This window comes from Scylla paramamosain, chromosome 12, assembly GCF_035594125.1.
Source record: "Scylla paramamosain isolate STU-SP2022 chromosome 12, ASM3559412v1, whole genome shotgun sequence".
NCBI classification, from domain to species: Eukaryota; Metazoa; Arthropoda; class Malacostraca; order Decapoda; family Portunidae; genus Scylla; species Scylla paramamosain.
The window spans coordinates 7,017,501-7,030,000 of record NC_087162.1 but is presented as its reverse complement, the minus strand read 5'-3'; the positions used below and the strand labels follow the sequence as shown (position 1 = coordinate 7,030,000).

Below are 12,500 nucleotides of genomic sequence, written 5' to 3'. Positions count from 1 at the left end.
AAGCTGAAGAGAAGGCAAGAAATATTAAAGAGAAAGACGCCAGGTGGACTAGGAGGCAACAGTACACCACCACCACTACCACCACCACCACCACCACCACAACAAACCTCAAATCTTCACCCAGGTAGGAAAAGTTAAATATTTACCTGCAACTCTAAGTCACCGGGAGAAATGAGGTTAATTCACTGCTCGTTTTTCTTCCTGTGTTTAATCCCCTGCCCATCCTCTTCCTCCTCTTCTTCTTCCTCCTTTCCTCCTCCCTCTTCCTCTTCCTCCTCCTCCTCCTCCTCCTTCAGGTGATATTCATGAAGCCTGAGTTTACGCCACTTAAACGCCAGGAAATTCCTACATGTTTTTTCCAGCCCCTCCTTATTTTTCGGATGGAAGGAGGAGGAGGAGGAGGAGGAGGAGGAGGAGGAGGAGGAGGAGGAGGAGGAGGAGGAGGAAGGGAGTTAAGGAAGGCAGTAAAATTCACGGGATCAACATACCATTCTGGGCCACTAATCCCCTCAGGCTTAACCCACTACCCTCCTCCCTCGCCTTCGTCAAGCTAACACTGCATCTCTCTCTCTCTCTCTCTCTGGGGCTTCATTATGAGAGGCTTTCCAAATTCGTATTCATTATCTGCCCTCGCTTCGCCTCGCAGTCATCGCGCGTCAGTTTGTCCCCTCGTCGCCTCCTGACGCGCCGCCACGCCACGTCGGTACTCAGATGGGTGCACGTACGGCCCTTGTTTGCTTTTAATTTTGCTATGTTCGGTTTTGTTTATCTATTTGTCTATTTTTTTTTTTGGTGGGGTATCTCTCTCTCTCTCTCTCTCTCTCTCTCTCTCTCTCTCTCTCTCTCTCTCTCTCTCTGTGTGGTCTATAATGATGCTGGCAATATTCTTAAAGTTGTTATTGTTGTTGTTAATACTGTTATTGTTATTACTCCTACTACAACTACCATTGCTAATTCTGCACTACTACTACTACTGCTACTACTACTACTACTACCACGATTACTACTATTACTACTACTACTACTACTACCACTACTACTATTACTACTACTACTACTACTACCACCACTTCTACTACTACTTCTACTACTACTACCACTACTACCGACAATCTGGGTTGCCTCCTTTCACGGCGCATATCGTGTTCACTGGGCGGAGAATGGGTCGTGGGATTTAAGCCAAGGAATTGTCTCTTCGTGGCCAGACAGGGACAGAGGGCTGGCTATCCAACTGTGCTGGCGTGTGTGCGCGTGGTGTTGTGGAGTGGGAGGACAAGCTACCACCACCACCACCATCACCACCACCATCACCACCACCACTAACATTACTGTACCACCACCAATCCACTAACTCCACATAACCACCACCACCACTACTTGAGCACCACACCACAGCTCACCACCACCACATCACAGCCTCATCACAAACTCCACATCACCACCACCACCACCACCAGAGCACCACAACACCATCTTCACAATACCAATACCATTACTCTCTTATCACCTTCGTCACCATCACTTCATTATCACCACTACAAGACCATCATCTCCACAATCATTATCCCTACAGCACCGTTATGACACCACCACCACCGCTTCATCATCACCACTACTGCATACTCCTCCCTAACTAACAGAAAAACAACGAGTCCCTGCAGCTGCCGTGGCCTGATATTCACTGGCGTTTCGTGAGGGAGAGACGGGCGCCAGTGTTCCCTCCGCGGAGCGTCACAATGCACGCGAGCTGCTTCCGTGGTAATCATTAGCCATCGTTAGAGGCTTCGAAACACCAACGAGCTGACTCACCAATTACCTATTGTTGGTAGCTCAGAATCCGCCGCCAGAGGATAATACAGTCATCAAACTAGAGCAGCTCATAAGCTTGTCGATGAGAACAGTGTTAGGGTAAAAATACGCAGGAATGTTGCTGTGGCGGAGCGTGGCCTTGGCGCTGATCTTCACCTGTGTCCCTCACTCCGGGACACGGAGCCACTATGCACTCTGGGTTTTCACAATTTAACTTGCCCAGGTTTCTCTAGTGATCGACCAACCCGAGGAAAAAATGAACAGCTGTGTGAGCTGTGCGCCGACTGCTCCGGCACGGGATTCGAACCAGAACCTATGGATTCGTAGTCAGTCACGAAACAGCAGTGTAGTCGGCAAATAATGGTCGCCGCATGGTAAGCTGATCTAGAAGCCACATCCCTGCTTCCTCCTCTGTTTTGGCGGCACAGCTGATTGCAACAGTGCACTTGTAAAGTGTTCGCCACTTCCCAAATTTTTATGCTCAAAACATTTTTCAGATTCCTTATCAGTTAGCCTTGTAAAAGCATCAATAGGAAAGCAATTATGAAAACGAAAACTTAAGCCATAGAAATATTGCTAAAGATAAGAAATAAGAAACAAACAAGATGTGGATGGTCAGAGGAAGAGCCATAGGTGAGGTGGCGCGTGTTGCATCCTGTGGATGAGTTTACGTAAGTAAAATATGTTTATTTGTTTCCACAATTTCTCTGATAGGTTAATACTTTGATATTTTTATTTTTTTTTTACCAACTGATATTTGCGAAGACAGTCTCAGGTCAAGGCTACTTGAGAAGTTGGTTAAAAATATCTTATATAAATTTGAGAAAGTGGCAAGAAGTTTACGAGTGCATCAGTCAGCTGTGCCGCCAGAAGAGGAGCAGGCAGGGGAGTGGCTTCTACATTATTTTAGCCTGTACCAGTGATAGTTCAAAAGCTTGCCACACTAGTCGCCAAACAAGTTCATGAACTTATCGACAGAGGGCGGTGTTCCCAAACTAATTCTGTAAATGGAGGGCACACTTCTCATATCTAATTATTCAAGAGAGAATTTCTTGTCTTCATTCAACTAACAAGCAGACCAATCACTTCCTAATATGATGTGCAGGACAGATCTAAGCACCCACATGGACCTCGCGCGCGCACACACACACACACACACACACACACACACACACACACACACACACACACATACACCAAGGTCACTCCCTGTCCCACTCCCCAGTTTCATAGTAAAAGACAGATAGAAAGATACCATATGTACTCATAAAGCTGACGTCCCACAAAAAGATTCTTTTCCCTTCGCTCACGTCGCCATCGGGAACAATAAAGCCACAATATTTGACTTCCTCTCTCCCAATAGAGATATACTTTTAATTAATCTGTCAGGAGTGGCGGCCAAGGCTAAATTCCCTCTCGATTGTCTGTGCCACGGGCGGGGATTGTGAAAGGCGAGGGAAAGAAAAAAAGAAAAGAAAAACGAAGAGAAATGAGAAAATGGAAAGAAAATGGATATATGAACCACTGTAATAAAAAAGTGATGAAAAATTTAAAGGTGGACTGCGCGTTTATTTGTTTAATATACGAGAGAGAGAGAGAGAGAGAGAGAGAGAGAGAGAGAGAGAGAGAGAGAGAGAGAGAGAGAGAGAGAGAGAGAGAGAGAGAGAGAGAGAGAGAGAGAGAGAGAGAGAGAGAGAGAGAGAGAGAGAGAGAGAGAGAGAGAGAGAGAGAGAGAGAGAGAGAGAGAGAGAGAGAGAGAGAGAGAGAGAGAGAGAGAGAGAGAGAGAGAATGAGACGCGGCTTTTTTCTGCCAGCTGGGTTGGAATCCCCGTCATATTTTCCCTCTCAGTAATGGAAGAAGTTAGTAATGGATTGATAGTTAATTTTGGAAGATGGATTGAAGTTGCCACGCCGAGGTGAGGAATTATGGAGGGAGGGAGGGAGGGAGGGAGGGAGGGAAGAGAGGTGGATGTCATCAGGGGTGAAAGTGAGGAGTTTAAGAAGAGAAACGTGAGAAGAGAGAGAGAGAGAGAGAGAGAGAGAGAGAGAGAGAGAGAGAGAGAGAGAGAGAGAGAGAGAGAGAGAGAGAGAGAGAGAGAGAGAGAGAGAGAGAGAGAGAGAGAGAGAGAGAATGGGAGTGTCAGCAGGGACAGTAAGTTAAAAAAAATAAATAAAAATAAAGAAATGTAAGACAGAAAGGGGAGAGAAAGTCCGTGGGGGGATGGGCGAACATGGGGCTGGAAGAACAGGGAGGGAGGGAAGGAAAAAAAAAAAAAAAAAAGAAAGGAGGTATTTGAACGTAATAACATGATGGAAAGTAGGAAGAAGAAAATAAAGTGCGATACGAGGAAGGAAAGAGACAAGAGAGAGAGAGAGAAAAAAAAGGAACAAGAGACCTTCATCACAAAGATAAAACAAAGTGAGAGTAAAAAAAAAAAGGAAGGAAATGAAAGACAAAGCAAATAATTCCGAAAGACGATTAATACAAGGCGAAATGTAAGTCAGGACACGAGGGAAATGGACAAAATGAAAAAAAAAGAAAAGAAGAGAGAAGGGGGATTTAAGAAGGAAGACAAATGAAAACTAGAACATAAGTGATTAAAAAAAAAAAAGAGTTAATAACAAGGAGGGAAAACAATGAGAACCAAGAAATGAGAAAGAGATGAAAATAGATTAGAAAAAAAGAAAGTCACAATTGAAGATAAAATGAGGTACGTAGGTGGAGCATACACGTAGGCAGGCTGAAGGAGCAACACCGGCAGCACCAGCAGGAGGAACGTCATATTCGTGTTAATATGAGAAAATAAACACTACGAGATAGATACTTCCCCTCCCCATTACACCAAAATGCTTGATGAAAATTATGATTAAATTTTAGGGAGGCAGTACGAGGAAATGATGAGAGAGAGAGAGAGAGAGAGAGAGAGAGAGAGAGAGAGAGAGAGAGAGAGAGAGAGAGAGAGAGAGAGAGAGAGAGAGAGAGAGAGAGAGAGAGAGAGAGAGAGAGAGAGAGAGAGAGAGAGAGAGAGAGAGAGAGAGAGAGAGAGGAGTGGGGGGTGGAGGAAGGAAAGAGAGATTAAAATAAAGAACACAGAAAAAAAAAAAGGTGGCGAGGGAGGAAGAGGAAAGCAAGGAGAAACGACGGGAAAAGAAAAGGAATGCAGAGGAAGAGGAAAAGAGAGACGGAAGGAAAGAAAGGGAGCAGGAATGAGGAGAAATTGATGAGGAAAAGGAAGGAAGAAAAGATCAATAGTAGGAAGAGTAACAGAAGGAAGAGAAGAAGGAAGAATGGAAAGGAAGGGAAGGAGAGGAAATGAATAGAGGGCGAGGAGAAAACGAGAAAGAAGGAAGGAACGAAGGAAGGAGATGGAAGAAGAAGATGAGGACACGGAGAGAGCAAATACAAACATTGACTACCGTGTGTTTGGAAGGGCTAAGGAAGGGAAGAACCGTGGCTAATGAAAAGGAAGGGAAGGAGAGGAGAAAACGAGAGAAGGAAGGAAGGAGATAGAGGAAGAAGAGGACACGAAGAGAGGCCAAACACTGACTACCTTGTATTTGGAAGCGCTGAGGAAGGGAAGAACCGTGCGTGCCTACTGGAGTGTGGAAGGGAAGTGGGCAACTGAGCAGCGAACTGAGGAACCTCTCTTAACCTACCGGAGTAGTTGGAGTAGTAGTTGGTTCGGATGCAGACGGGGAACCTGCCAGTCCACTTTGCGTTGGTACAGGTGAGAGTCGAGTCCCCCAGCAGTTTAAACTTGCCTGGCCTGTCACAGCGAGCAGACAACTCCGACCCGTGGGGAAACTCCAACTCCGGGGACGGCTAGAGACAGGGAGAGAGACGGGGAAGAAGAACAGGTCAAGGTCAGTGTTATATTAGTGTTCTGATTATCTCACAGTGAAAGGAATAGAAGTAGTGGTGGCTTTCGGGTGTATTTCGGTTATGTTATCTCAAATTGAAGTGCGTTGAAACTGTTGTGCTTTCAAAGGTGTATTCTGATTATGTCACTGTCACGTAAATGAGTTGAAATGGTAATGCTTTTTTTTTTTTAGGGATTAAATTTACAGGCTTATTTTTTCTGTATATTCAAGGCTGGTGGAGCACGAGGGAGAATTAAGAAAAGGAAGGGAAGTACAGGTCAACGAATTATCTTATTGTGAAATGTGTGGAGATGATAATGATTTTAGGGATGAAATTTTGCATGTTTATTTTTTCCTCCCAATATGCGAGATGGAAGGACGTATAAGGCTGGCACAGAGAGAGAGAGAGAGAGAGAGAGAGAGAGAGAGAGAGAGAGAGAGAGAGAGAGAGAGAGAGAGAGAGAGAGAGAGAGAGAGAGAGAGAGAGAGAGAGAGAGAGAGAGAGAGAGAGAGAGAGAGAGAGAGAGAGAGAGAGAGAGAGAGAGAGAGAGAGAGAGAGAGAGAGAGAGAGAGAGAGGAAATACAGGTCAAGGTTTATTGTTGATAATTTACTTCGATAACGTGAGAGTTCGTGTGTCTTATTGATGTTATTAGTGCAAAGGCAGTCTGGGGGAAGGTGAAGAGAAAGGGGGAAGGTGAACGAGGAGAGGCAAGTGAAGTTTAATGTTGTCCTGTTCTGATTAAGAGCTAATGCGGTGAAATGAGCAGGTCTTGTCCCTTGCTCGACGACTGAAGGATGCTAAGGGGGGCAGACTGACACGGTATAAGTCAAAATGGAGGAAGGAAGGTGATTCTGCACGATAACGAATGATCTAAGTCAAAATGAAAGAGGAGGGAAAGTGACGCTGTACGATAACGAATAATTCAAGTCAAAATGAAGGAGGAAGAAAAGTGATGCTCTATGAATATGATCCTTCAGTTAACCGGGTATGATAGAGTCTTCCTTCCCTGGCAGGGAAGCGAGGGTGTTTGAGAAAAGCTGAGGTGAAATTTACGTCCATGCTCAAATAGACTAAGACATGAGGCGCATCAGTTCAACTCCTCCGAGCCAGCATCAGTGAACCCAGGCCACAAAGACACACACACACACACGGTTTCTCTCTCTCTCTCTCTCTCTCTCTCTCTCTCTCTCTCTCTCTCTCTCTCTCTCTCTCTCTCTCTCTCCTTTTACATTATTTAGTTCCTTTACTCAGTCATCAATAAATCATTCACTTCGAAATAAATAAACCAAAAGAGTAAGGTAAAAATATATTTAAATAAAGTACACTAAAAGTAGTTATTTGTACACACTGAAGTAATTAAGGCAAAAATAAAGTAGCTAAAGAAAACAATTGGTCATCATTCATATAAATTAATAAAAAAAAACTCTAACAAGCCCTTCACTGATAATTGGCACACCTTTCCTAAATTACTAACCACTCTGCGACGCCTTTTCTTCTTCCACAGCCTCCTCCAAACCCTGCACTGACAAGAAATGGCAAAGGCTATTAATTTTTGCATCCCCTTCTTTCTTGCTCATAAAGATTCCATACATTGCCTTTAGTGCTGGGAATTATTCCGCACCGCAGTGATAGTGTTAAAACAAACAAAAATGGGAGGCAGGAAGCACAAACATACGATTCAAAGTATCAACAAACACACACAAACACAGCAAAAACTCAAACACAACTTCCCTCCGTGCAAAGTAGGAATAGCAAAAGAAATCTCAAGGATGCTACACAATCTGAGAGACCAAGGGAGTTTCCTGAGCGGCGCGGCCTGGCTGGTCTAGTCGCGTCCCACTCGGCAGGACCAGGAGGGGAATAGGGTTTTGTGAAGTTGGGACGAGCGTGCTGCAGCGATGGCCCGTGTAATGGTCTTCTCAGGGGCGTGTCTGGAGAAGCTGGTTGGGTTTGTGGCCGAGAGAGAGAGAGAGAGAGAGAGAGAGAGAGAGAGAGAGAGAGAGAGAGAGAGAGAGAGAGAGAGAGAGAGAGAGAGTGTGTGTGTGTGTGTGTGTGTGTGTGTGTGTGTGTGTGTGTGTGTGTGTGTGTGTGTGTGTGTGTGTGTGTGTGTGTGTGTGTGTGTGTGTGTGTGTGTGTGTGTGTGTGTGTGTGTGTGTGTGTGTGTGTGTGTGTGTGTGTGTTCAAGGGCAGGATCAGGAAGGGGAATAATGTCCGAGGTTGTAGTGGTGGGGAGTAAAAGAGAGGATAAAGACAAGGGAAAGGGAGGAAGATGGTGAGGGGAGGAGAGGTGATAATCCCAGTGAACGTGATGGGGATAGAGGGGGAGAAGAGGAAGCGAGAGGAAGAGAGGGAGGGAAGGGAAGGAAATAACACGTGTCCTAATGGCAGGAATAAGGAGAGGTGGAGGGAAGGAGGAAGCGAGGAGTGAGGGCATGAACTGTAAAGAAGAGGAGAAAAAGGAGGAAAGAAGGGGAGAGAGGGAATGGAATGATAACAGTGAAAAAGAAAAAAAAAAAGAAAAGAAGAAATGAGGGAAGGAAGAAAGGAAAGAATGATCTCCGATAAGAATGTAAAGGAAGGAATTAAATAAGTGGAAAAGAAAGAAGGAAGGATGCAAGAAATGGAAGAAGGAAAGAAGGAAAGAAGGAAAGAGAAAACGGAAGAGACGCAGAGAGCAAGAGCCGTGCCTCAGTCAAAAGCTGGTGAGAAAAAGTGAGGGAAAAAATCACCACGCTATTCTGTGGCGTGGCGGGAATGAAAGAGAGATGAGGCGTGGTAGTGTAGACTGTCAGTGAGAGCGAGGCCGAGAGTAAGAGTCTGGTCGGCGGAATGGAGAAGCAACAAAGGTGTTCACAGAATTTTCCTTCGATGTCGCACCTGGGGGTTGTGCGGTGAGGAGAGGCGGCGCGTTGTGTCAAAATTGAAGACTCATATATCTCATTGTTGTCATAAAGTTAAATTATTCATGTCTTTTTTTATGTAAGAGGGGCCAAGGGGGACAAAATTTACATAAAAGGTCCACTGAGGTGCCAATCCCCAAAGCAAAAGAGGTTGCAAGTTTAAGTGTGTGAAATTAAAGGTTGTAAGTGTAAGTGATGAAATATTACATAAAAAGTACTACATATAATGGTGTTCATTCCGCCACAGCATTACAGTGAAAGATAAACGTAAGAGAAATATGTAATCGAGATATTGTAAACCTAAAACAACTTTAACCTGAACTATTCTACCCTCGAAACGGATATAACTCTACCTAACTTAACTAAACTTTTTGACAACTCACCGAATTAACATCCAGTTCGACCTACCGTAATCTTTCTTGAACTAATCTGAACCTCAAGTCACCTGATGTTAAAGAAAGCCCGCATCTCAACACTCATACGCCCAGTGACTCTTGACGTGACGGAAAACAGGCGAGAAGTGGCGTGAAAGTGACTTGAAGGTAAACTCGACCAACAAAGTCATACAGCCAGGACATGCTTCTTTTCCACTCAATATTCCACCTCTTCTGACCATATCAAGGGCGGCGGCTGACTTAGACTAGAGAAAGGGGATCAACTAAAATAATTCACACCTTTCGGATATGCGCCTATCGTCTCCTCCCTCCCCGACCCTCTCTCTCTCTCTCTTTCTCTCTCTCTCTCTCTGATCAGCAAGGCACACCGGCATCCACTCAGCCAGCCACCTGCGTACAAATGAGGCCGTGTTGCCACCTCGCCCCCTCGACACGCAGCCACGTAAGGAAAGCTGCGACTAATGAGTAACACTTGAACGTGACCAGAACTGTACTCGAACACGATCCCTTACACACACACACACACACACACACACACACACACACACACACACACACACACACACACACACACACACACACACACTCACAGATACCATTTTTTGTTCTTGTTCTTTTCATTCTTTTTCTTCTTCTTCTTCCCTTCTTCGTCCTCTTTCTTCTTCTTCTTTCTTTCTTCTTCTTCTTCTAATTCTTGTTTTCCTTCTTGTTTCTATTTTTTTCCTTCTTATTTTCTTCTTCTCGTCCTCCTCCTCCTCTTTTTTCTTTTTCTCTTCCTCTTTCTTTTCTTATTTCTTCTTCTTTCTTCTTTTTCTTCTTTTCTTCCTCTTCTTTCTCCTCTTCTTCTTCCTCTTCCTCCACTTCATCTTCTCCTTCTCCACCCTTGGCCTCCATCTGCATCACTCCACTGCCCATCCCATCCGTCTAATTCCCACTGCCCCAGCAACTGATGTGTGACGCCTCACGTCTAATCTAGTGCCGGCCTGACGCCTTCTGCCTTTCCTGTGCTTAATGATTACGGATGGCCACTCTAATTCACGGGGCTCCCTCACTGCCACTCGTTTGTCTAATATACTATATCAACCACCGCTTTGATCTATTTTGTTTTTTGTCTTTTTTTTTAATAAATCTATTGCCTAATGTTTGATAGTATTATAACAACTGGAAATTCAAATATAGAGCTTTTTGTGTCCTGCTACAAATAATCATCATTGTCAGCCGCAATGATTTCACTGCAGCACAAAAAATTCTGCGGAAACTGTCTTGCTGACTTGACTCTATCGGTCTAAGCCAGACAACCCTATCAAGACATCTTATCTCCTCCCACCATCTGCTTTTCTATCTACACTTCTCTTCTTTCATTACAATTGCTGATGTGCAACGTTGCCTTTTGAGATTCAGTCAGCAAATGTAATTGCATCCCTTGTCTCTTGTTCTTGTCTGGAATCAAATCACATCTGTCTGGAATTCAGTGTCTGAAAGGTGTATGATGCTCCTCCACTGCGATGTCAGTCTCTTTTACTGCTAGTTAGTGTGTAGTCACCACCAAAAAGCCAGGAAAGAACCTCAGCGTCTGTTGCCTTTTGTCATCCCTTGTAGTGTTTTTGTAACGGCCGTCGTGTGTCTGAAGCGACTCGTCAGGACTGCCTTTCTCTTCACTCCAGTCCAATGCCACCGCCACCACCAGTCCCGCAGCCAATCTCAGACCCGCGTTCTCAAGTCCCGCGCGACACTTGGTCCCTGAGGCTCCTTGTGGCAGAAAGACGGAATAATGGTGTTTGCGTCTCGCGAGGAATTGAGCAGTTGGAGTGGGGCTGAGTATAGAGGGTACAGAGTGTATGCAGAGACGACGGCGTGTATACAGAATTAGTCTCCTCCCTTTCCATCTCTTGTTGCGTCACTTGGGACCCACCACACATGTTGACGACTATTGTAGCTGGATATCCGCTGTCGCCACTGATACCCCACACCTGCATCCGCATCCCTAAATGTACGTAAATATTATATCCGCATCTGAATTTCCATCCTCTCTTGTTTCCTGGTGTTTTTCGTTCTATCCCGTCCCCAAAAAACCAAGTTGTTTTAAGATATTTTTAAAATGCTTCCCGAGGTTTGCATTTGTTTCTCGTTATTTTGCTTTTTACATCCTGTCCAACTGTTTTGTGTTCTTCCCATTATTAATACTTTCCTACTGTTGTTCGTTACTTTCCATCTTCCTTTTATATATTGCCTTTCTTTTCTGTGTTTCTCTCCTATTGCTTGTCTTCCTTCTCGTTGTGATCCATCACGACACACTGCTGCTTCCAGCACTCATACCACTAAGGCGCCTTATCCCGACAACGTTAAACAGGCTTTAGTAGAAGTTACGGGGCTTTCGCGCTTGTTTTCATGGCTCTGGAGATAGTTTAACCCTTTCAAGGCGATACGAAGGAAATAACAGAACGAGAAGTAATGCATGAAATCCTTATAAGCATATCTATAAGAAAGGGGATAAAAAGAATAGATTTTCCTATTTTTACCCAGTTTAAAGATTGGATGTGGCTGTAGAAAAAGTAAAGATGTCTCAGAGTGATTAGTAATGAAGGAAAGACGTACCAAAAAGCAGCCAAAGGGTTAACAAAGGAGTATGGATCACAAAACAAACAAACGAATAAACATGCGTGAATCGGCTGATCATCACTGTGGGTAAAAAAAAAAAAAACTAATGAGCTAAATAATTTCAGAACACCAGTGGAAAGGTCAACAAATCGTATGTTATATAGAAGTGACCTTAGAGTGCGTGTGGCTTTCGCTCTCATGACGCACCTCAACTCAGCACAATCACTCGCAACACGCACCTGGCCGCTCATTCTGGTCCGTGAAGGGAAAAGATCCAGTTTTTGTGGATAAAATTTCATAGTGCTCTCTCTCTCTCTCTCTCTCTCTCTCTCTCTCTCTCTCTCTCTCTCTCTCTCTCTCTCTCTCTCTCTCTCTCTCTCTCTCTCTCTCTCTCTCTCTCTCTCTCTCTCTCTCTCTCACTGATCCTCCTCGCAGCAGTGCGCCAGATAAAGAAGGAAAGATATTTAAATTTTCCGCCTCTCAGCTTCCTTTATTTCATCCACTCTTGCTCCGGGTACTATCTCTCTCTGGCTGGCTAGCTATAACTCTCTCTCTCTCTCTCTCTCTCTCTCTCTCTCTCTCTCTCTCTCTCTCTCTCTCTCTCTCTCTCTCTCTCTCTCTCTCTGCACACATTCATATTCTTATGTTTGTTTTCATGACTACAATAACAAAATTTTCCATCAACGTCAGTAAACACACACACACACACACACACACACACACACACACACACACACACACACACACACACACACACACACACACACACACACACACACACACACATTAAGTAAAACAGGAAATTATTTTGAAGGTAATAGAAAGTAAATTAAAATTTTCATCTTTACAACGAGAGAGAGAGAGAGAGAGAGAGAGAGAGAGAGAGAGAGAGAGAGAGAGAGAGAGAGAGAGAGAGAGAGAGAGAGAGAGAGAGA

At 44.4% G+C, this 12,500-nt stretch overlaps 1 protein-coding gene across 2 annotated transcripts in view; it reads right to left on the bottom strand.

Annotated features, from left to right (window-relative positions):
• The window catches only part of LOC135105634 (locomotion-related protein Hikaru genki-like), a 162,635-nt gene that overhangs the window by 26,719 nt on the left and 123,416 nt on the right, over positions 1-12,500 (bottom strand). For both annotated transcript variants that reach the window (XM_064013984.1, XM_064013985.1), the window contains one exon: positions 5,467-5,632. In XM_064013984.1, the coding sequence (XP_063870054.1) occupies positions 5,467-5,632 (166 nt within the window). The remainder of the gene's footprint in view (positions 1-5,466; positions 5,633-12,500) is intronic.